Source organism: Colletotrichum jinshuiense, chromosome 7 (genome assembly GCF_051148585.1).
Source record: "Colletotrichum jinshuiense chromosome 7, complete sequence".
NCBI lineage: Eukaryota > Fungi > Ascomycota > Sordariomycetes > Glomerellales > Glomerellaceae > Colletotrichum > Colletotrichum jinshuiense.
This window is the reverse complement of record NC_139314.1, coordinates 1385412-1410579: the sequence shown is the minus strand read 5'-3', so window position 1 is coordinate 1410579 and position 25168 is coordinate 1385412. Positions and strand designations below refer to the sequence as shown.

Sequence of the window (25168 nt, the reverse complement as noted above, 5' to 3'; positions counted from 1 at the left end):
CCTTAACCTCCTTAAGATTGTGCCTTCTTGCGTTCTAAGCATGATAGTGGAATGGGGTGGGGATCTAGGTGCCCACCCAGATCAGGGGTAGATTTTCTTTATTTTCTTATGTCATCCAGGTTAGAGCCCGTGCGAGGGCAGATATAAGCCTGATCGAAGCTTATGCTTAGAGAAAATAGAACATGGACTTTTCAACACAAGAATCAGACCCCAGATATCACCGTCAAGACGCTCAGTGAGGACACTTGATCAGCCCGCCGACAACCCAGCTTGATTAGGGACGACTTCCAACACTTAGATCCAACGCTCGTCACGAGAACGCTGCCCTGATCAAGGCCAGGAAAGTTCGATCAGACCCATCTGCATCCGCTGGAGCAAGTGAACATGATAGATAGGGAGTTTTCTGTCTGGTCAGGGTAAGGCTTATAGTCGTAGGCGCCCCTGATCAGAAACTCATGTTCTGCTTTGAGGGATGTTGTGGTGTTTACCTGTGCACCGCGACTCCTTCAGAGTCACCTTACATCTCCCCAAAACACTTCCAATAGTATAGGTGGTAGAAGATTTTGGCTTGTTATCCCGAAGACAAATCTGAAACATGTTTCTTGATGTACCATAGATTTATTAGGGCAATTAGATGACCTGAAAATCTTTCCCGATACTTGAGCTGCATGGTCCATCGAGCTATCATCTGGTTGACGCTGAAGCCTGTCCCATTTTGCCTAACTGAAATTTAGGATTGTCTGATATTCTGCGCTCGAGAAAGGTTTGCATTGAGGAAGCGTTTTGGGGAGAATCCAAGGGAGATGTATCTACTGGTATCACAGGATACCCGTATTCTGGTTGGGTACTCCAACAGTATCAAGGACCAACCCGACTAGAAATGTAAAAAAGATATTACGGAGGGACTCAGGTATGCCACAACCCCGAGAACTGTCATTGCATTAGTTGGCGGGATTTCCAAGTGACACTTGAGATATTTAGATAAAGTGCACATCGAATTCATCAATTCAGCCACCGTGGTATCCTAACTGAATGTACTAGTTTTGCAGTTCCTTCCCCCACCTCCACTTGTCTTTAACCGACCGTGCCGTAAGCATCTCAACTATCATTACTCATAGCTTCTTCAAAACTCGTAAGTAAAGTCAAACTTTGGGAAATGACAACAGAATATGCTGGGGGAGTGGTCTATCACACTCTATTTTCATGCTCCATGGCTGGTGAACCTGTCTGACAACTAGCTCTGATATTGATATAGCCAAGCTATTCATGGTTTACCATGGACTCAATAAAGCCGTGTTGTGGTTGTGCTCTCAGGGCGTTGCCAACTGCGATGTCTTAAGTTAGCCCTCATCATCGAGGAGAGCGTTTATTAATATCTATTTAGCTGTAGCGGGCCATGTACAATTTGCCTTGGCTAACCAGCAGGCTCTGCATGACTTTCTTTTTGCATTTGCTAGCCCAGAAAAGCTGAGACACGCAAGACCAAGCTGTGCACATCTCGCGCATTTCCCCCTGCATACGTTGCGCTTATGCTGCAAGATATACGAAGCAATAAATCCCACACCACATCCATCAAAGACGTTTGTGAGCCCAGAGGCATGCGGCATAGCTTCGGGCCTAGTAAAGGTGGATAAGCACGTTTCTCCCATGCCACTCTCGCTGCAGGCTTTGCACACGTCTTGGTTATGAGAACGTTCACAAGGTATACCTCCTTCGTCACATCTGCTGCACTTCCCACGGCACAAACTAATGTGGGAAGTCATGTTCTTCCTTTTGAGAAGTGGGGATTGTGAAGCTTGTCCACACCACGGACAGATAGTAGGGGTTTCAGACGTCTTTGCTGGTTCTGCATCCTCAAATTGACAATCGCAAAGAATTCCGTTCTCTCCACAGGTTTTACAACCTGTGACTGACTTCTTGGACGGATATCCTCAACAGGGGACACCGGATCTTTGACAGTTCGAGCACCGACCAGAGCACACCTTTTGTGACGCGCCAAGTTGGCCCCGTAGGACACGCCACATTTTGAGCATGGCGTCGACTTTTTGGCGACCAGATGAGAGTGTGATCCACCCTGGCACTTTAGCCCTTTTTCTTTGCAACTGCGACAGGTGAAAAGGGTTTGGGGCTTCCGGTGGCAAACCATGTTGTTTGTCCGACAGTTATTGCACCTCCCGGACATGCCTTCTTGTGTGAGTCTATGTCGCATTGGCGCCGCAACAGTTAGCCACAGCGTTCGCACACCTGCTCGCTGAAACCATTCAACCTGTTTCTTTTTTTTTCGCTTATCACTTGAACTCGAAGCTTGTGGCTTTGTCTTCTGGTCGTGGTTCTGCAATTGTTTACCTTCCCCCGGCTTTTGTGGATCATTGGTTGTGCTTTCGGAGTCGTCAGGTCTGCAGGCGCACAATTTTCTGGCGCTGAACACAATTCCTCAGCCATAAGTTTTCTTGGTGCTGAGCGAATTCAGATTGTAGATATTGAGTCGAGGGAATAAGCCAAAGAGGTCGGTCGTCCACGTCTTTTGTCCAAGAGCGTACTGCATGCCAAGAGGCTGTATGCTCGCATGGTAAAGGATCCGACACACTCGCTCCTGCGACTCGGGTGCAGCGTTAGCAATAAGGAGCTTGAGCCAGTCAATACCAATCATTAAGCGATCATAAGAGCGCACAGCACCAAAAGCATATCTCGTGAGATTCGCAAGAGTCGATGAATGAAGACTCCTATATCGCAAAATAGAGTCATGATGTGACGCAAGCTGTTGGTAGTGCTGAGCTGGGGGGAAAGTTAGTCGGGCATACATTGGTGCTGGGGATCGACTCACTGCTTTGATTGGCTGAAACTTCTAGGGACATGCGGGCAAATATGGATCCCTGACAAATGATCCATCAACAAGGGCATTTATTTAGCGTAATGGTTTAAGAGCGGGCTCTAGGCTCGAAGTGCCCATTCTTCCACGGTTCTTTGCCGCTGTCTAGCACGTTTTCAGAGATGCTGCATCTCTCGCGAGGTGGTTTTCTTGGGTCGTCCAGTCATAAGCGGTGCTGGTAGGACAGGGGAGTCCTGGCTGATCGTCGCAGATGCTGGGGGGAAATATCCTGCTTAGTCACGCTAGTCAAGGAAGGTACATTGAACGGGGAAGCGCAAGAGCAAAGGCCAACTTACAAAGCGCCCTGGCCCAAAAAGAAACAGGACACAAAGGTGAAAACTTACTCGTATGGAGCTTTGCGGTCTAGGAGTTGATAATTTGTGTTTAGGGTGAATTAATACCTGTTGCGAGATTTAACCCAATCGCGTGACGGACATTTTAAATCCATAGCACCCCCCTGGATCCACCTTTCTGCCACACCTCACCGCACAAAAGGAGGGAATCTCTAACAAAATATTTGTGCAGATGCAAGAAAAAATTGTATGCATACAAATTTTTTCTTCAATTAATCCTACTACTGCCACAACACCTGAGCTTTTTGTGCGCTCACCAAGAAGTCAAAATGGCCTCCCAGTACGATGCTTACCAAACATCCTTGACGAGCCGCTATTGCAGCGCGGAAATGTCCAAGCTCTTTAGCCAGCGATCTCGCCATTCGACCTGGCGCAAGTTGTGGCTCGGCCTCGCTGAGAGCGAGAGAGAACTTGGAATTGACACAATCACGCCTGAGGCATTGGAACAGATGAGGGCCCACCTTGAGGTCACAGATGAGGACTTTGAGATTGCTCGTGTTGAGGAGAAGCGTCGAAGACATGTAGGCAATCCCACGTCATGCGGAGATTGTTCGGTTACTGATGAGCTATTTTGTAGGATGTCATGGCGGTAAGCCTCTCGCCAGTTACTTATAGTTGCTTCATCACTTCTCTTAGCTCCCGCTTATTCCATAGTAGCACGTTCACGCGTTCGGCGTTGCCGCCCCGGCCGCCGCCGGTGTGATTCATTATGGCGCAACAAGTTGTTTCGTCACTGACAACGCTGAGTTGATTCTTATGCGGGATGCTCTAGATCTGTTGATCAAGAAGGTGGCTAAGGTTATCTCCAACCTTGCCCATTTTGCGATCAAGTGGAAGGGTAGGTCTCTTGAAATCATTCATTTCTACCGTCCTCTATGTTTTCTATGATCGTGTCGCATAGATTGACTCCTACTAACTGTTACTCAGCTGAGCCCACTCTCGCATACACGCACCTCCAGGCAGCTCAGCTGATCACCGTCGGAAAGCGAGCGGCTCAGTGGGCGCAAGATCTCATGCTCGACCTCCACAGCATCGAGCAAGTCCGCAATGAACTTAAGTTCCGTGGCGCCCAAGGCACAACCGGCACACAGGCTTCCTTTCTGGAAATTTTTCAGGGAGACTCGAGCAAGTGCGACAAGCTGAATGAGCTTCTCTGCGAAAAGTTCGGGTTTCCGGCCTGCTACGATGTGTCCACCCAGACCTACACACGTAAGGTTGACCTAATCATTGCCAACGCTGTTGCGGGTCTTGGTTCTTCAGCGCAGAAAATTACGGGGGATATCCGTCATCTTGCGCACTGGAAGGAAATTGAAGAGCCCTTTGAATCTTCACAGATTGGATCTTCGGCCATGGTAAGTACTCTAGAAAATAGCATCCCCGCCACCCATATCATACTCCAACACAACAAATTGCACATAACGAGCTCGATGCAGCAATTCCATCTCACCGATGCTGACTTCTTAATAATTACAGGCATACAAGCGCAACCCAGTAAGTGTCTAATAACTCCTGCCTATGTGGCCCCTCTGACTATTGTAGATGCGCTCCGAGAGAGTGTACAGTTTGGCGCGTGAGCTATTGTCTAAGCCGGCCACGTTCGCCAACACTCACGCAGACCAGTGGGTAAGTGGCACAATGCTCATAGACTATTACCTTGGATTTGGTTAACCAGTTGCCAGTGTGAGCGGACTCTGGATGACAGTGCTGTTCGCAGTAAGTGAAGTCCTACACACGCAATTCTTTGCATTAGGGGTAATAAAGTCTAACAACGAGGCCAGGAATCGACATACCTGAGATGATGCTTCTCGCAGACGCTATATGCATAGGCCTTGTGAGATGAACCGTCGAGATACCACCAAAAGCTCTGCTAATGTCACTTTTCCCTTTTCTAGGACAATGTATCTAGTGGCCTGGTCGTCTATCCTAAGCGCGTTGCAGCTCATGTTCAGTCGGAATTGCCCTTTATGATAACGGTACCAGAACTCTACCCTATCCCGGAGCATTTTTGCTGACTTATAACGCCATAGGAGTCCATTCTGATGAAGCTTTGCGCTCAAGGGGCGTCGAGGCAAGAGGCTCACGAGCAGATTCGCCTTCTTTCGAATGAAGCAGGAAGCGTCGTGAAGAATGAGGTGAGCTGACCCGCCAGATGGCTTCCTACCCAACTGCATTCCCGCCTCTGTCGTCGACTGAGTTACTGAATATCATAGGGTAAACCGAATGACCTGGTATCACGGATTAAGAGCAACGACTTTTTCAAGCCAATCTGGAATGATCTTGATGGTATGCTCAAAGCAGAACTGTATATCGGTCGTAGCGTGGAGATTGTTGAGAAGTATTGTGGCCATGGGGGCCCTATTGAGAAGGCACTGGCTCCTTATTCGGAGTACATTAAGGGCTCTAGCACTGCGGAGCTCAACGTCTAGTTGCGTTATGCGCAATAAAGTGGAATAATAAGAAATCGCCAAGCCCCTTGCCACCCTGTCCCTATCCCATTGAGTGTTGGTTGATGACGTTTTGATATTCTCCAGTATATCTCTAAATTCTCTCGCCTTTAAACTTTTCTATTGAAAGAAACTGAAACTGTCTTGGAAGTGAATCTGAATGGCCTCTCCGCACCTTACAAAATGACGTTAATCAGCACTCAATGGGATACCCACCCATCGTCGGTTTCCAAGACAAGAGTGTGCAAAATGAATACAGCAACCATCCTGTTTTTCTTAGCCATCCATAAGTATTTCAAGTCTTATCAGAACATATTGAGCTTGATCAGACGTCACCGATTACCCACCAGCACTAATACACCTCTGTATACTTCTTCAAAAATATCTTCGGCGATGGATATACGCACGCAAGCAGCAGACTTGTTTAACACGTAACAAGGCAATAGCCAGTTTCCATGTTAACGTAAACGTCAACGAAACTCCTGCATTAAATTGTTGGCACGAGATTAGGGCATAGTGCCACTACTATGTTATTTGAACCGTGTACAACGTATTGGGTTGCTTCCTTAGAATGCTGGATTTGTCCGAATGTTTTGCCAGTAAAAGAAGTCTCACTTATCAAAATTATTTCCACGTTAGGGAGAGTCTCTCTAAATAACAACCATAAAGATGACATCTCTCGAAAATCTCATCACGGTAATCTGACAGTACATAATATGACGAACGCGGAGACAAACAAAGCCCCTGCGGCAATGAAAGGCAGTCCAATCCAGACACCGTCGAGCCGCAGGCCAGCCTGAAAAGAAACAACAAGCAATGGTCCTGATACCAGAGAACCAATACTTTCGAGCATTCCAACACAGTTGAAAAGTGAAGCTCTGTGGTCGGGTTCCACCAGGGACGCAAGGAGACTCCGAAGAATCAGGTTGTAGGCTGATCCCATGCAGTATAAAATAAGGCCTAAGCAGTGTAAGCCATATAGCGTTCCAATCGAGTCTTAACCTACCTATAATCATTGTGGTCACTTGACTTGAGAAGCCTGTAACCAATGCACCAAGGGCCAGGAAGGCACAGCTAGCCCGAGCCATCCAAAAGTCTTTGGATCTCGCTGAAGTAGACAGGACCGAAGTCATCACATAGCTTACTGAAGGCAGTATGACGATGAGAAGTAAAAGAACTACAAGTGCCTTCAAGGTAATAAGGTAACCGGCCTTTCTTTAATGTTAGATTCGTCGTGATTCTTGACTCAAATATCGATTGAGGCCAGGCATACCTGTGACCAAGACCAGCCATACTTCTTCCTTGCGAATTGAAGCAGGATGTCATGGGAGTGTTTTCCTAGTGTTGTCGTAAGGAACGTGAGCAGAAGCATCAGTATATGTTTGTTTCCCTGTATGAAGAAAGCTACAGCTGTCTTGAACTCTGAGACGCCCTCTTTTGTTTGAGTCCAGGCTGTCTTTTTCGCTGCTTCAATAGAGGTGTCGGAAAGCCCGTCATCACCTCCAGGGTCTGTTGGCGATTGGCTCTGTGGTTTTGGCTGCGTCTCCGGGAGAAACAAAGGGATAAAAAGGCAACAACAAGACCCGCTGAACCCAATCCAAATCGGAAGCCACGGGTCAATTTGCATAAGCCATGCTGCCATGGAACTCATGAAGAGCTCGGCAATCAAAGTGACTGCGCCGAGGCAGAGGAACACCGTGGATCTAAGGCAATGAAGAATCAGAATTGTTCTAAGGTGAGAAGTTGTACTGTTCAAACTCACCGATATGTGTCTGAGGACAAGTTAGACATCATGGAGAAGATCATCGCGGATAATACTGGGGCCCCGCCTCCAATGAGGGTGAACACAGACGAAAGCCAGATCAGGCGTATGGGGAACACTTCAGACCACCAACCTGACAACGTATTAGTCAGTCATCAAATCAACGATCAACACAGAGTGAGCATACAAACGGCAAGGGTAAACGCGGCGTTAAAACAAAGGCCCAAGATGCAGAGGCAAAGAACCAACTTGTGACCATACTTATCCGCCGCCAACCCGTACGGCACGGCTGTCAAGAGACCTAGGTACAACTTTCGTTAGCGTGCTTAGTCGTTGAGGCAAAAGGGGCCAATTACGGAAAAGAGAATTTACCTGGTATCAGGCTGATTGTGCCGTCCCAGCCTTTCAAGAAAGTAAGCTCTGCCTGTACTGCCTTATTATCACCACATGATGCTTGGTCTGCAGGTATCGACTTTGCGTGGAAATTGCGGCAGATGATGTCTTCGAAAACTTGGTTGAGCGGAATGCCTTGAAGAAGATCTGCTCCTTCCAGAAGAGCAATCAGGAAAAGCAGGAGGGCGATGTACAGGAGGGTTTTGCGGGGGTTGTGTGTGGGGTGCGTTTCTTCTGTGGAGGAAGCATCCACTTGGGAACGCAGGAGGGGAAATCGTTCATCTGGTTGGTGACTGCCTGGCTCAGGAAAGTCAGGGGCTCGAACTGACTCATCCATTATGATATTCTGACGTGCAAAATGGTGCGATGGAAAAGACGGTACCCGATGGAGTAGCTTTCAAGTGAATCCTACGGCATATGGGAACGGCAGTCCTCGTGCAGGAGGGTAAGGAAGTGATTAGAGAGGTGAGACCCATGTGGGATCATATATAATACAAATTCTCAAGAGCAGCCAAGAAAGATAGGCCAAATTTTGGCTCACCCGATTCGATCGTTTAGGCAGGTCCATGTCGGTCTCGGCGTGGGGGTGGCTCTCAATTGATTCACTGGAGAAAAGGACATGCTATGACCCAAGGGCTACGAGTTGAACCGGACGTGACCAGGATCCGAACGTCTGCGTATGACAAAAAACTATCAAACATCTTTCTCGGTTCTCTTGGTCGAATTCCGTTGGATCCATCGTCTCGGAAATGATTCTTGACTGTTGGATGCACATTGTGATTAAGCAACTGACGTGGCCTTGTGCCACATTGTCGCATTATCACGAAATTGTTTGCAGAAAACAGGCGGTTAGAGCCGACCAACAGGACCTTTCCCTGTCAAATGAGCTTTGCGACGTCTCATTGCCAAGAACTAACAGGGGTTTACCGGTTCCAAGTTGATCTTGGCCGATGTGCTGGCTTTTCAATCACACCTCCACCGGGTGCAATGCTTGCTCCGCAATCTCAAATCTCCATGATGAATTGATCGACCTCGAACTCGGAGGCCAGAATGTAAATCTTTATCAAGTTCAACGCAGAAGTCATATCAACATTCCGGCAAGAAGTTTTTGAGATCCCGTCCGATGTCCTTTCCAACTTTCTACACAACTTCAATATGATTCCAGTTCATGCCTGGGTTTCTTCTTTCCCCATGCCGAAGGCTTTGATTTTCCCTTTCTCTACATCTTTTGCCGCAAAGGCGGTCAACATGTTTTTTTGGTGACAATCTCAACAACAACGTGGATCCAAGATCTAGGGAGTCAGAATAGCGTCGTTGTGGCATGTTGTCCATAAAATCCCGCCTAAATTGGAGACAATTTTATGCATATGAACCGTGGCGAAATTATAACCTTCAAAATGAGCTAGGATCGGACAAATCGTCTTGCTGTGACTGCCGAGTACATAAAGGTGGGCGAATCAACGAGCTGTTCTGCTCTCCTACGAACCCTCCAAGTATCTTTAGCAAATATACTCTTATCGAATTGACTTGCGGGCACCTTTTCATGGGGAGGTTTTCTTGGAACAATATTTTAGCCGCTAACTTTATAGTGCAATTCAAATCGTATCCAGTTAGACCCTGATTTATTCTGGGTGCATTCCGTATTTCTTTCCTGAGCACTATATCATTCACAAGTACTGTATATTTTCGACTTACCGTCAAACAAGATTTATACAATAAATTAATGAATCGGTTCATTATCTTGTGTTCTACTTGTTGATATGAAACTAAGCTGAACACTCCGAGTTGCCTAGCCGGCATTATTATACGCTTTTCCTGAAAGCATCATTCTCCATGTCTAGCACTGGTAGATATCAAAATGAAACTGGTTTAGAGCGTATCGAGTTTTGTAAACTCTTGAACATGTGGCATCTCACTAGGTATGGCTTTCAAGACTTATTCTGTCGGGGGGAAGATGATACCTGATTATGAATCCAAAGGCGAGAAATTATATTTAGCTAGCTTTAGAGATATCAGTGCACAGCCTTCAGGACGATATCCTGCCATTAGGGCTTGAGCTCCCATTCTTGTCCCATCCTTGATCTTTTGACCAATTTAAGAATATGGGTTACTTTGATATAGCCCAGAGACTCTAGGTAGCGGCCGTGTGATATTATGTCTCAGGGTTGCAGTTCCAACCCCAATTTACAATACGATGCCCCCCATAGCACGTTTTTGACCCGGCTAAACATCAATATGCCGGACGAGACATCCAACTTTTTATCATGCTCCTTATATGATGCTGCTGGTGAGCCGAGTCCTGGCTGCTTGAGCTCTCCCGTCGGGTGACTACATTGGTAAGCTTGGAACCACCGGAGGGGGTCGTCGTCGTCATGACTCTGTTCTTGAAGTCTTATGACATTATAGTCAATGCCTATTATGATTGAAATAAAGATATCAGATTGTTACACACAAGTTGAGTCATTTCTTCGAGGATCGTCGATTATGGCCTGGAACTTTGCCTTGGCCTTTTCTCCCGCTTTAGGTGCCATTTAATCTGTTTGGCTTAGGTCCTCCGTCAATTTTAGGGCTGATATAGTAAGTTGACAATGGTAGCTATTTCAATGGTAATTTTATCTGGAGGATGGAAAGAAATATTTTAGCGTTCCCTGCTGGAGAAGTGAGGGGTAGTATGTTCTTATGTTACCTGGTAATCAGCAAAAGATAAAATAGACCTCGTGACCCTCGCCCGAACAACCCGGAGAAAAGGTTCATCGCCAACACTTCCGATTCGTTCATCACATTGGAAGTCGTTTAAATGCTCTGCGATAGGCCTGATATTCAGCGCGCCAACGTCTTCGGAATGAGGGGTAGCGCATCACCTTCTCATCAGCATGACGACTCACGTTTCAGTATGTCATCATCCTCAAAGCTTATTGACCTACCTCGGGTTTTTGGCTGCTGACACTCCAATTATTTTCGTTAAGTAATGTCGACGGTTTAAGGCACTGTACCGGGCGGGGCAGTTGGGTTGAAGTTTGTTTTCATGTTACTACTCGAAACGTGATTATGTCCAATAGGAAAAAGCGGCGGATACGTTGTGGCCGCTTCAAACAGGCTATCGTTGTGAGAAGAGATATCATTTTTATAGATTTAAGTAAATAATTTCAATGAGAAGTTCTTCCATGAGAAGCTTTTATGCACATGTGGTCTGGTTATGAAAGCTAAAGGACTTTTGGCAAGAGGCCATCACCGCTGATAAAACCATACTGGTTTTGGACCCTATGGATCATGAGTGCCATACAAATGCAACGAACCCATTTGTATCGCCAACTCAGGCGTGTGATAATCCTATTAACTTAATTCTGCAGCGCCCAAGTTCTTAACATGGATAATATGTATACTGCTAGCACTTACGACGAAGAAAAGAAGGCGCTGAAGTCGAGGGATTCCGGGACAAAGAAAACCATCAAAGTTAAATGCTGCGAGTAATTACGAGATAGATTCGCGTCTCTTCGGTATCTTTTTTACTTTATAAACACTTGACACTCGCAGAGACAACGATATGAAATTCGGGTTAGACGGAGAAGGCACTCGCTGGTTGTGGGGAATTTTGTACCAACGGTTGCTGACAATGTACGGACAAATCAAATCAGGTCACATGACTTTGGCTCACTTCTGCAATGTAAATTGAAATCTCTTTGTATCACATTTGAAATATCATAGTTAACTGATCAGCCTGAAACGGGGCAATCTTGCTCATCCCTTCTGGTAAGCAATGTACGGCGAGCTTGCAACACAAATTAAACAAACATGGGACACTTATACATCTATTCCGCGCTTTCATTAAGCTCAGGGTATTGTCAAGTACTCGCTTTCCAATTTGATCAAATTACCTTTATTGTCTGACATATAACGACAAAGTTTGCAGCAACAAATAACTCGGAGGCATGATGTTGTCTGAGACAAGCATTGCAGCCATCCTCCAAGCCATTGGCGACAAGTGTCCTAGCTAACGACTTGCTCCAGTCATACAATTCCCCAATGAAGACAGCTTTGAGATTGATTTAATAGCTGTTATTGTTCTGACCGATTATTCAAAACACCAAGGGATAAGTGCCTTACCAGTGGTGAGGGGTAGTTGTTACAGATAATGAACTAGAGGCTGAACTATCCCCGGTGCAGGCCATTCTCAGACCTTCGGCGACAGTTAAAACGGTTATGTATTTATTTTTAAATAGTTAAAATAAACCTCACCTCTAACAGAATATTCGCCTATAACACTTTGAAAAAGCCAAGTCCTTATTCTTCAATATACCTGTTGGTATCACAGGGTACCCGTAGGAATGGAGAGGTCGCCGAATATCAGCGTAGCGTATTAGAAAGCTGTAAACCAGTGTGTAGATGAGAATTCAAAGGTTCACGATGGGAGCAGCGATGAAGATATTGCTGTGGGCAGCCCGGAGAAAGTAGAATCTCCGGGACTAGCTGCTGCCGTTTCCCGCCGCTTGACCGCCCGCCCGCATTCTGCCCGAGTAATCCAACAATGCCTATTGAGTACTGTTACGCTGCTCTTGACTTGATACTGCCCCTTAAATTAACAGTTTCTTATTTCACAAAGTTTAACTACGGACTTATCTAGGGCAACGTAGGGAAATAATCCTACTGTCTGCTAAAAGCCTCCTTCAAGAATGCCACCACCAACTCCGAGCTTTTTGCGTCATCAGGCGGCATGATCGCGCTTGCATATAAACCGCCAATGCCCTTTTCACGGTTGATGAACCACACCAGATTTGGTATCCCGGTCATGAAAAATGTGCCCCTGGGGAGAACAGATGTATCCTTCTTGATATAGTATGCTCCTGGGACCTGTCCGACCTTCTCCTTGTCATACGGTTCCCCAATCAGACGACCGAACATCACCTTAAAGAAACTTATCAGCTTCTCATTTTGTGAAAGTGTCTTGTAAGACTTACTGCACCGTACGCCAGCATTTCTGCAGGCGCTGAATCAGAATCGAATTGTGGCGTGAACAACTCGTCCACGGACCCCTTTCTGAGAATCTTTGGTGTGTCTTGCAACAGATCGGCAGTCAGCTTAGCAATATCTGGGACTGAAGAGACTAGACCCATTGCTCCGCTATCATCTTCTGTGACAGCAGGGTACGGACCACCCATCGGCACTGGTGTCCCATCTGATATCCTCGTACTCGTCTGTACTAATCGTTTCTGAATAACCGGATGTTTGTCGGGGTGAAAGACCGTACTAGTCATACCAAGAGGTTCAAAGATGTGAGCCTTCATGTATTCTCCAAGCTTGACGTTGTTTAATCTCTCGACAAGAATGCCTGCCCATTCAACACCTCCACCATAAGCCCAACCCTGGCCTGGCTCGAAGAGAAGTGGAATGGTGTATGCCTTCTTCGAGTCTCCAGAAAATGCCTGAGGATGTTCATCACGGGATATCCGCCATGCTTGCAACCGTGGGTCAAAAATATCGACGCCAATCCCGCTGGTGTGGGTTATCAGATGACGGAGCGTGATTTTCTCCTTGTGGGGAGAAAGAGTAAGGTTCCCAGTCTGATCATAACTAATGATTTGAAAATCCTTTAGTTCCGGGAGAACATCATAGACCTCATCATCAAGTTTGATCTGACCAAGTTCGACACATTGCAAAACAGCGATGGCCGTGATCGCCTTGCTCACGGAGTATATCCAGAAAGCACTGTTGCTATCGATTTTGTCGGAGCAGATGCTGCTTGTTCGGCCGTGGTACGTCTCTATTAAGGTTTTCCCTTTGAATCACCGCTTGTTAATTCCAACCTCCGCCGTAATCAATCATTGGGCTACCGGGTAGCGATATTGTTGGCATGTCGTGAACATACCTGAGCGGTCGAGGGCCAATGCCGCAAGACATGTGACTCCATCAGCATCTGGCCGCGTTGCGGTAGCGCAAAGATTTTCAAAAGGCTGCGACATTCTGTTTCGCAATAATCCTTTTGCCTGTTCCGACTCAAAGATGATGGAATGATATTCGTAATTTACCATGGCCTCAGCTAACTTATGAACTTCTGTGAGCGCCTAGACACGGGCGGCGTCATCTGGCGGCACAACCGGATTACCACGGATCACTCTCCCGCCCTCGTACAGCTGCTTCATCATCCGAGACAACAGTTACAGGCTTCCATCATTGTTGCGGAAAGAATCGCTCGGAAAGTTCGCTTGCACCAATTCCGGCCGAAATCCGAGAGCTGTCCAGCCAATGCCGGCGCAATACGTCAAAAACAAGTGGTACTCAACCTTCCGAATTAGTTAGGCTTGGATATTTTAACCAGCAGGGTGACGGAAATTGAGTAGGTTTCCCGGGAGGTGGTTACAGATTGAATGCGGCCTTGGCAGCGGCCTTTGCGACCAGCCCCAGAATCTTTGCTCATGTATGCATCTGAGAGTTCAGAGGGCAAATGCAGCGTCTCATTTGTGTATATTGACCAGCACTAACCCTGTGAATGGAAGTTTATCGTATATGTGAATATGTGTGACAGGTAAAGGAGTGAGTACGCTGGGTAGAGCCTGGTTTTATGAATCTTCAACTGGGGATATATTTACGAAGTGCCACTGCTCTAAAAGGACAACAACTCTTCCTCGTTGGTTTTCTGCAGAATCAAATACGACGAGCAAATAGTCCTTCTTTACCCCCGACATTTTACATCTTCATCGCCTGTAGAACCAAAACATACAATTCCTCAATAATGGAGGCCATCGCAAGCCGCAAGAGAATCAACCCTCCCAGAGATGCCAGCCCCAACGCCCTGACTGGCAAGGTAGCTCTTGTAACCGGTTCCACTTCTGGCATCGGCGCTGCCGTAGTGAAGGAGCTCTCAGTCCGGGGCGCTTCGATCGTGATCAACTACGGCTGGCCAGAATTGGCAGACGCCGCTAACGAATTTGGGAAAAATCTAACAAGCCCCTGGATCGCTGTGCAAGCCGACATATCCACGAAAGATGGCCCCGCAGCCCTTGTACAAGCATCCGTTGAACGCTTTGGCAAGATTGACATCGTCGTTAATAATGCCGCCAAGGCTACTCTTGCGAAGATCGAGGAGACGACGGTGGAGTTGTGGGACGATTCGATGAACACCAACGTCCGCGGAGCCTTCCTCGTGTCACAGGCAGCAGCGCCTCACTTCCCGCCCAAGTCAGAGGGTGGTGGCGGCAGAATTATCAACATCACCTCCGCAGTCGCGACGCAGCCGGAGCTGCTGCAGACGGCCTACGCAACAAGCAAGGGCGCTATTGCTACGCTCACGCGCTGTCTCGCCAAGGAACTGCCGCCGACGTATGGATGCACCGTGAACGCGGTGTCTCCGGGCATTGTTAAGACGCCGCAGTTCCTCGGTGAGCTACAAAAGATGGGAGGTGCATTCCTGACGCAGATATTTGATGCTCGTACTCCGATTGATGGGTGGGTTGGGCTTCCCGAGGACGTTGCTCTTGCTGTCGCATTTCTCGCGGAGGAGAGAGCTAGCTGGATAAACGGCGCTAGCATCAATGTGTCTGGTGGCATGTTCTTCGATTAATTGGTCATCAAGACATTGGCATTATGAATGTCTTGGCTGGGAACACGAACGTGAGATTTTAGGTATATGGATGAATAGTTTCAATTGGGAAACTTGACCACCTTTTTTGCCTTCAACAAGGTTGACGTGAATGGTAGTTTGTTCCTTTCACTCATCTTCCATTTCTACATCTATGCTAGATAAAATCCTGTATTTTATACGGCCTATTCATGGATGCCAAACCCCATCAATCCACTCAATGGATGGCTGCATACTATATAACTCTGCCAGTAAGCCATCTTCTTCCAGCAAACCGTGTTCTCCCACTGTTATCGATTCACCAATAGGAGCGGAGTCGGAAGCACGAGTTCCATTTATCAGAGGAATAATTCCATCCTCCGCTATTGTATGGAAGGGATTCGTCCATAGAGGACCTGGATCTCTGGACATATTCACTTGATGTTGCTGTTGTGTCTGAGAACTCTTCAGCGACGTACGAGGGTCTCCTTCCTCAAGCCTCGTAGATGGTCGTGCATCCTTGACTCCATTCTCCTTCTCAAAGATCGGTCGACACAACGAATTGAAAACTTCAAAAAGTCGCTGAACGCCCAAAAGAGCCGAATTCTGACCCGCAAAGTCCCGAAGACTCGTCGTAATGCCTGAGAGGAGCTCGAAGTCCTGGATACTGGACGCATTTACAGCGTGAGTGAATAGGACGAAGAATGGGTAAAGTGGGTAAAAAAGAACGAGCCTGAAGCAAATCAGTAGAGTACTCATCAGAGTCATATGGGCTTACTCACCATGATACAGAAGTGCTGAAGGTGTGGAAGTCAACCAAGGATTTGGCGTCGGTCAACATCTCCTGGAGCGAGCTTAATGAAGTACGGGCATATCCAAGTAATTGCTGGTGCAGCCCACAGTCCTCCACAAGATACGGATGGAGCTTAAATATGGAAGTCATTACAGAATAATACGCAAAATCTACGCCCATCCACTCAGCTCTGAAATATCTCTCGTCCATATGTATGGATTGGGTCTGAAACTGGACTCGATAAGCATATACCACATGAAGACAGGTTCATCCGGAAACTCACCTCTCTAATAGTATCTTTAATCTTCCACATCTTATTCTGGAGACTTTGAACTGTGTCTATGAGGTCCTTGGAGCTCGTACGCTTTCGCTGACTGTAGGTGATACTATCTTGAACTTCGGCCAGTTGCAAGAACACGTGGATGAGTGACGTGTATGGCCTTTTTGGATCTGAAGGCACCAGTTCTGCAGGATTTATTTCAAGGTCTTGAAGGAAGGTAGACCGGTTCATGCTCAGAGCTAGTGCTTTGTCGAACATGTAACAGATTGATATGGTGTAGCGAGTCTCCTGCAATTCGTTTGCTCCCATAGTCTGTGGATCGATCATACCAGCCCCGCCAAGGGCCATGCATACTCGAGAGGCGGTAGTGCTCAGTTGCCAACACTTCTCGAGCTTTCCCGAAAGTAACATAAACATGGCCTACAAACTCTTAGTGTCAAAATCCTGAAACCAAATCATTGGCTGCTTACCCCTGAGAGTAAGGCTTGTAACAAAGGCAAACTCGGTGTATCAAGAACTCCAATGCGATGTAAATAAATGTTGAGGTTACTTTCGTACTGTTGTCGTTTCTTTAGTAGATTACGTTGCATGGTTGCCCCCAACTTTTTGGAAATGCATGCGCCTAGGTACATCCAAGCGACGAAGTTAACGTTCACCATATAATGAAGCCGAGTTGCGCCGGAAACCCTGCCCTCGATCAGATCGAATGCTTGTTTCTCCAGACTCTGCACAGAGATTAAAGATCCTATGTCCAAAATGAAAGATAGGCCGACACTTTTGCGCGGGCCTGGTATTGCGTCAATAATTATCTCATGACTTCTGGCTAAAACCCATGTACGTACTGTTGAGAATGAAGTACAGGGTCTCTGCTGAGGGGTAAAAAGTCTCTTCAGGTAAGTTGTCGTCGATGGTCCCAACATCTTCGGGATCTACCGGTGCAGAATGACAGGTTGCTTGCGTCGCAAAGGCCAGGGCGGTCTTCAATATTTCTCGTCGTCCTCCGTCCAATCCCGCTCTTGTCTGTAGTTCAGATTCAATGTGATCCTGAGCTTGTGTTGTAGCTGGATCTTTCTCAATCACGGATGATGAAAATGAGCCCCTGAAATGGCGTGAATCCGGAGTGTTTTGATTTTCAGACTCTGCACTTCTAGCTGTGGTCGACTGTTGAAGTCCCGTTGTAACACTCGCAGTGTCTCGCGCAGCTCTTGTTGAGCTTGTGCTGGTTGGTCTTGGTGTTAGGTGTCGCCTAGAAGTGGAGCTTATGTGACTGTTCGAGCACAAGTGGTGAGTACGTATACTAAGTCAATTTCCAGCAGAAACACATGTGCCCTCCGTTCTCCCTTGTTTTTGGAGTGGACTGGGAGGGATTCATGGTAAGAGCTTCAGATAATACCTATCATGAGCTGTGTTTTTGACCCTCCGCCTAGGTCGTTGTCGCAGACACTCTGTAGATGCCGCGAGGCAGTTGGCACATGGGTCATCTCTATCGCACTTGATCTGTTGTAAGTTGATATTGGTAAGCCAAGCCACTACCAATTCAAGCCGCCACGGCTCAGGCTTACCTTTTTCGAAAAACAGAGATCACACTGTGGGCTGAAGTTAGCACCATAGGTTTGCAATGTGATTCAAGGACGACGACCCACAGCACGGTTTTTGGGTACGACCCCTTCAATCATCCTGTCGGCATCTATCGTCGTTCGTCGGAAACTTTGCTAGGTCCTGGATCCTTTCCAGCTCGGAGCTGCCGGAAGAATCTTCGTTTTTGGACGTTTGGGGCAAAAATGGGCGATGACGGCATGGAGAAAGGGATAGAGAGAGATGTGGCTGAGTGGAGTGGAGTGATCAAGGCAGGGCGAAGGACATCCAACCTCCGCAAAAGTTCTTCGCCGGAACTCGGACGGAAAAAAAAGGCATAGTCTCAGATTCATGCTTGTTGAACTACGCTGATCCGAGCGGGTCGTGCTGGTCTGTGACATCGGAGTCGCGACCTTCGGCCTCCGGTCCCTTGGCGAGAGCATCATCGCGGCACTGCCCATTCAAAAAATTGCACGCTCAATGGACAGGGAAAATACAATGTTTAGGTGGAGCTAATTAACGAACTAATCAGTCGTAAATCCCATCCTCATCCCACTGTGTACCGTGCTTTGAGCCTGCACCTCAAGTCATTTTGCACCCTTTCGTACAACGTTACGAGTATATGAAACTGTGTAAGAATGGACAAAAATGGGAAATAATTTCGCATTAGAGAGGTGATGCGCTGTCTAATCCAGGGCCGTACCGTGAAGGTTGAGACTCTCAGTCGCGGATACGGCCATTGACGTCAATGTCGCCTTTCTGAATCTTTCTGACCAAAACTGGGCTGACTGGATCTGGGAACACCTGGTTTCACCGTCAGTCACGAACATGCCTCTGCACCTCTTTGCCGATGACTAAGACAGACCTGGTTTTCGAAGTGCACATGCTTGTGTCTGCCTTGGCCTTCCGGGTTCTTGATATCGTAGTTTATCAAGAAGAATGAGATAGCCAGTTTGATCTCGATGTCAGCAAGAAAGCGACCAGGGCAAGCTGTCTTGCCGTATCCCCATCCCAACATATCTTTCCGAGTGCTAACGTAATGATGCTTGCCACCGTTTTCTTCATCCTCTTGGCGTTTTCTGAGGAATCTAAAACCGTCAAACTTAGTGGCATTGTCGTAGAAATAACTATCGCGGTGGATAGCGAATGTAGGGAGCTCAAGCATTGTGCCCTTGGGAATAAAGAACCCATCGGAAAGAGTGACGTCCTTAGTCGCACGCCGTTGTAGAGTAGCTGCAATGTATTGGTTTCTATTACTTCAGCTGAGAAAGGAAAACTTACTCAAGTTAGGTGAATTGAGTCTGTGAGTTTCCCTGATGAAGCTGTCCAATTTGTGCATATCCCACAGCGCAGCCTTAGAAAGGATGCCGTCAAACCTCGCTAGTGTTTCAATGACCTCCTTTCTAAGCTCAGGAATATACTCTGAATGAGCGGCCATTTCAAACAATGTTTGTGTGAGAACGGCTGATGTAGTATGAATTCCTCCCACTGCAAGATTCATTTGTTCCTTGAGGTGCATGTCGATAACCGCCGGAGATGTTCCTGTTGCCTTACGAGACATATGATATAGTACACTTTTTGGCTGAGGCTCCGGGACTTCGTTCCTCTCGCGATCGTTAAAACTCTTAATTGCTTCGACTAAGATTGATCTCCCCTGATTCAACTGTCTCTGAATCTCGGTGTATTGGGGTAGGAACCTGTGAATTAGAGGTCTCATGAGACGAGGCCAGAACTTAAGTTCATGGGCATATGAGACAGCAGAATGGAGGTACTCGGTCGTCAAAGTGATCCATGTCTCATTGTGAGCTGCATCACTGTCAACCATTACCCTCGCTGTGAGGATTCCAAGAAGGCGAAGCATTTTTGGATAAATTGTGACCGGTGTCCATTCTAGTCAATATTAGCCGCAGGATGCAATCAAAATTAAGGGGGATGTTTAGGACTTGCCTTTCTCATTTCCCAACGCATCCGGAATATAACCACTAATCAAAGTTATAAAGTCGGGGATGAACTTCGCTATCCATTAAAAAATATCAGTGGGAAGTTGCATCTATTCGCATAGAGTCCAGTCACTCACGCAGGTTAGGTGTGACTTCCTTCTTGAATGTGGACAAAGCGAATGGCTTCAAGCCACCCGTGTATGTGTAGTCGATCAGCAAATCCTCGTTCCCATTAGCCGGCAAATGATGACTGAAGTTAAGATGGGAGCTCACCTCATCGAGTGAAACCTGAAAACTGAGACCTGGCTCTTTTGAAATTTCTTCCACATATTGATGAGGAATGACCAGTTTGATGCCTATTGATTGCCGGTCAAAGTGTGGATCAACGTGTGTTTGGGAAATCAAAAATACCATCGGCAGTGTCGACACCAAATATTTTGCCTTTGAACTGATGATTGTATTAGCAGTTGTTACCTTCAGAATATGTTCAAAACTAACTTTCTCGTATCCTTCCTGAATGATTCCGGGGGCATTGAAACTGTACTGCGCTTTGCGTTTCTTGGCATCTTTGACGCCGAATCCGATGAGGGGTACATTGGGTATGTTGGACGTGGAATGGCGAAAGACCAATACTGCGGCTATGGCGCCTAGCAAAATCCAAGCCCAGGGTGTCCTGGCTGGCTCAGGCCAGCCTAGCTGATAGCCCATTAGAGTTTCAAGAGACATGATGAATTGACGCAGAATAAATGCTTATGAACTCTGAGGGTTGTATTGCCAAAATCTAAATTCCGTGATGCGCTGAATATTTAAGACTGGACAGACTTGTGAGATATTGGTCGTTGACGGGATCACGGTTGTCCTTGTCAGTGAACATCACTGAAGCGTAGTCCGAACGTTGAATTTCCGGACACCATTCGGCGCCCGTTGATGGCCCATAGATTTGGATACGCTAATCGTTTCATTGGTTCTTTCTCCTTGTTCTTGGAAGACAAGACTGTCATCAACGTAGAAAATCTTTCCACTTAGAGACTACGCCAAAAGGAAGTATCGACGATACCCGCACATCTAGCGGAGATCTGAAACGAGAGCGGGTCTTCGGAACTTATGCTTATCCAACATAAAAAGGCCGATTGGTCTACCTAGACCTCAAAAATATGTATTTTCCGGTTTCCGGAATCCGAAATATAGAGGATTGGTTCCGTGAGGACCGCCTTAAACCCGGCCGTCCGACGTTGGGTATACTAGATCAATTTCGACCTGCAGCGTGCACGGGTTAAGATAGCAAGACAAGGTATCTTTGCTTGATGCTCTGTTCAAGAAATGGGGTAGTTACCGGATTTTTCGGGTCTAGTTGCGTGCTATAAGTCGAGGAGCAAACACTTGATATCAAATCTCCCTTGCTTGATGCGCCAGCATTCAAATAGTACAAATGTGACATCGAATCAAACAACCATCCCAACGATTCAAACGGTATCACGACAATACAACTCGGAAACCTCGTCTTCAAACAAGCAAAATGACTAAACCCGCCTCCCTTCGTGTTGCTATCATTGGTGGCGGCATAGCGGGACTTGCCGCGGCACGCATTCTCCGAGAGGCTCATGAGGTTACGATCTATGAGGCCAATGACCCCAGGGTATCGGAGGCTGGAGCAGCCGTCGGCCTCGGTCCTAACGGGTCAAAGATGGCGATGGCATTGGGACTAAGCCAAGAACGAGTGAAAGCTGTGATCTCTAGCGGCTTCAGAGTCTATGACCAGTCTGGCACGTTACTAAAAGAGTCAAAGATAGACTGTGGCAAAGCCTTTGGCTCTGACTGGTGGATGGTTCATCGCCAAGATCTGAAAAATGCTCTGCTAGAAGCAGCGATGGGTCATGACCCGAGCATCTCGAGCAAACCAGCCAAGATTATTTACGGTTCGCGCGTCGAAAAAGTGAATGCAGATACCGGAACAGTTTTCTTCGAGGACGGTTCACAGGTGGAGGCAGACTTTATTATTGGTATGTGTTTATATTGGTCTTCTTCGTTTCTGCATCCTTACAGTCTTGCGTACAGGTGCAGATGGCATCCACTCAACGGTCCGCGCCGCCGTTCTCGGTCTAGATTATCCACCGCCGACACCAGCAAATCTCTCACTTTACAGATTCACACTTCCTCGATCTGTTGTGGCAGAAATTCTTGGCGGAATTCCAGACATACTAAACACCGACAATGGCACTTTCTTGTCATCGCTGATAGCTGCAGATGGATCGAACAGAAACGTTGTCGTGTATCCATGCCGAAACCAGGAGGTTATAAACTTTGCTTGCGCTGTTCCAGACACAATGTTGCGCCATAAAGCCGAAGATTCATGGACAAAAGAGGGTGATGTTGAAGAGATGATTGAGCACTTTGCAGACTTTCCATCATGGCTTCACATAGTTATGGGGTAGGTAACAACTCACAAATCCCAGCGGCTCTTAGTCTATGATATTTCATACTATGGGCTAATATAGGAGTATAGGATACTTCAGGGAGTCAAGCTCTACCAGTTGCGTGATGCAGACCCACTGCCTACTTATACAAAGGGCGTAGTAGCGCTCATAGGCGATGCGGCTCATCCCATGGTTCCGTATCAGGGTCAAGGGGCTAACCAAGCATTGGAAGATGCGGAAGCCTTCAAACTTTTGCTACGTACCGAAGTTACGAAGGCGGATCTTCCTGAAATCTTGAAAACTTGGGACGATGCAAGACGTCCCCGGGCTTCTCAGGTTCAGTTAAACTCCCGGATTGCTGCAGCCAAGGTCTCTCCCGAAGTCATCATGCAGAGAATGAGATTTAACTGGACATATGACGGAGTGGAGTCATTGAAGATCTCCGAGGATTGATATAAACTCGTAAGCAATCTTTGAGCAGTGGTTTTGACGGGTACCGCCCATATATCTTGGTTCAGGCCGAGATCAAGCACTGCGGGAAGTGTGGTCAGCGATGCTGCCGTCCACGACATCGGACTCACACGTACATGATCGGAACTAAAGTTAAATATGAGTGTATTAAATCAATCCATCATAGGGTTGGTTGTCCACCCATATATGTCCTGTCACGAGGAGTTGCTCGAACGTGTGTGGCGAAGCTGAATGAAACATGGCTGTCCTCCAATAGGGGCAGACGTGTGACAATAAGCCATTCGCTCTTTATGACTGGGATTATTAGTACTTATAATCCCGCGAGTAAACCATATACAAATTTGCGCCTATTTTACGCTTTTCATGGCCGATTTCTCGGCTTTTCGTACTAATAGCTACTTTTGTGAGCTCTACGCTCATGAAACTCGCACATTCTTCGAAAGGAAAATCTCAATGTGCATTATTATCTTGCGAACGTTTCGACTACTAGTTCATACGATGCGATTGGATCACTCGCTGACTTCTGGTCGTGTAATCCGGGATGATTGGAATCAATAGCATGAGCTAAATACATTTACAAGCCGCCAACACTAGACTAAGAATCCTGCTACCCGTGTTCGTGATAGGTATGTTTATTCATGGTTCCAGGAGAACATCGTAGATTTTACACATTTGGTGTTAGTAAACAAAAACCCAATCTTCTACGCCAAGAATAGCTTTACTAATGTCTGTTGACTTTACGTTTCCTCATCTCACTATCCTTACATGAACCGATACTGCTACCCTCTTTTCACTTCACGTATCACCTGCCATAATGTTGGAGCCCAAGACGCCCCTGCAACAATACTTTATCCTGGTACTGCTGCCCCGCAACTGTGGGCGAACAACCAACGGGTGGACTGCCCTTAGCGCCTGACCCAGGGTCACAATCGAGTTGCACTGGACAAATAGATGATGTTGGCTTCTCATCAAAGTCAGAACCGTTCCGGGGGAGTGGTAACCAGTTATAAAATACCATAAGGCGAGTCTAGGTATTGCAAGAGGCCCACTTCCCGGTCACCCGCTTCAATCTCATGGGTACAATATGTGGCTTCCCTTTTATGGAATGTCCCCACGGGCATGGCTTCGAGTGGCATACTGGCCGCAACCATGGCTGCCAAAAAGGCATGTTGGCCGCGAACATGCATATCCGTCTTGGCCAAGGAGAGGGGTAATCTCAGGGATTTGTTTCATTTCAATCATTTAAATGGTGCTCTGTGCAAGACTGGTGGCACGTCCGTCTTCTTTCGTTGGCTTTCATGGGATTTGAATCGAGAGGCATACAGTCTCTGCCGCATCTATCATCTTACTTTGGGTAACCCAGACTATTACTTTTCCTGCAATCATGACTTCTGAGGCCAACAATACGTCACCTTCCGCGGCAGTAGTAGCACTACATGGTCAAATCAGTACAGGAGCTGCAGAGCGACCCAACCCCACGACCAATATTGAGACTGCTCTTGTTTCCGAAGAGGTACCGCAATTCGATGGCAAAGGTGAATGTGGTAACATAATCTGACTTTTTTATTGTTCCTTTCATAGCCTGAGGACGACAGCTCCTCTGAAAGAGTCGAGGTATGTACAGCTTCAATTTACTCCTCCAAGCATGTTCTCTGCGGCGAAGTCCATCTGACTAAATGTTATTTAGAGTATTGGTTCTTCAACGTTCAGCTTAAATGACTCCGTTCTGTCGTATCGAATCGAAAATGGACGAACGTACCACAGATATAAGGATGGCAGTACGTCAGCAGTTTCTAGGTCATGCATAACATTACTTAAAAACCATAGAATACCTTTGGCCAAATGATGAGAGGGAAAATAACCGTCTTGGTATGCCTTTTTTATGAATATTCAAACTTCAACCTGCACCTCATCTGATATTTTGCTATTGAGCAGACATACAACACCACATGCTTCTACTTACCTTCGATGGTCAGCTAGGAACAGCCCCGCCTAATTCTAAGGACGCCAATATCAAGGCGGGACGTGTTCTTGACATCGGTACCGGATCTGGCATCTGGGCAATGGACTTTGCAGATGAACACCCTGAGGCTGAGGTATGTAAGAGGTTGTTTCTCTCGAAGACAACGCGTTGCCTGCTCACATCTCAAAATCAAATCAGGTCCTCGGTGTCGACCTTTCAGCTATCCAGCCAGCATTGTATGAGCAATCTCTAGACCCAATTTCTTACTATATAGATGCCGAGGAATAACCTGTTCCAGTACACCACCAAATGTCAAATTCGAAATTGATGATATTGAGGAACCATGGACGTATTCACGA

The 25168-nt window shown here is 46.9% G+C and overlaps 5 protein-coding genes across 5 annotated transcripts; 3 read left to right on the top strand and 2 right to left on the bottom strand.

Moving 5' to 3' along the window:
• Window positions 1-3491: 3491 nt before the first annotated feature.
• On the top strand, window positions 3492-5648 carry EsH8_VII_000348 (adenylosuccinase ADE13; the record flags this gene model as incomplete). Its single annotated transcript, XM_083270481.1, has 11 exons — window positions 3492-3743; window positions 3800-3811; window positions 3880-4060; window positions 4150-4574; window positions 4696-4713; window positions 4762-4845; window positions 4902-4935; window positions 5001-5053; window positions 5115-5195; window positions 5250-5354; window positions 5433-5648. The coding sequence occupies 11 exons, from the start codon at window positions 3492-3494 to the stop codon at window positions 5646-5648; spliced, it is 1461 nt and encodes a 486-aa protein (XP_083128038.1).
• Window positions 5649-12462: 6814 nt separating this feature from the next.
• On the bottom strand, window positions 12463-13778 carry EsH8_VII_000347 (serine hydrolase domain-containing protein; the record flags this gene model as incomplete). Its single annotated transcript, XM_083270480.1, has 3 exons — window positions 12463-12723; window positions 12777-13579; window positions 13685-13778. 3 exons carry the CDS (start codon window positions 13776-13778, stop codon window positions 12463-12465), a joined length of 1158 nt encoding a protein of 385 aa, XP_083128037.1.
• Window positions 13779-14548: 770 nt separating this feature from the next.
• On the top strand, window positions 14549-15376 carry EsH8_VII_000346 (SDR family NAD(P)-dependent oxidoreductase; the record flags this gene model as incomplete). Its single annotated transcript, XM_083270479.1, has 1 exon — window positions 14549-15376. One exon carries the CDS (start codon window positions 14549-14551, stop codon window positions 15374-15376), a length of 828 nt encoding a protein of 275 aa, XP_083128036.1.
• A 3365-nt stretch (window positions 15377-18741) lies between these two features.
• EsH8_VII_000345 (cytochrome P450) lies at window positions 18742-19459 on the bottom strand (the record flags this gene model as incomplete). The annotated part of the gene is made up of 3 exons (XM_083270478.1): window positions 18742-18825; window positions 18887-19254; window positions 19303-19459. The coding sequence occupies 3 exons, from the start codon at window positions 19457-19459 to the stop codon at window positions 18742-18744; spliced, it is 609 nt and encodes a 202-aa protein (XP_083128035.1).
• Window positions 19460-24795: 5336 nt separating this feature from the next.
• On the top strand, window positions 24796-25097 carry EsH8_VII_000344 (uncharacterized protein; the record flags this gene model as incomplete). The annotated part of the gene is made up of 2 exons (XM_083270477.1): window positions 24796-24942; window positions 25008-25097. The coding sequence occupies 2 exons, from the start codon at window positions 24796-24798 to the stop codon at window positions 25095-25097; spliced, it is 237 nt and encodes a 78-aa protein (XP_083128034.1).
• Between the last annotated feature and the right edge of the window lie 71 nt (window positions 25098-25168).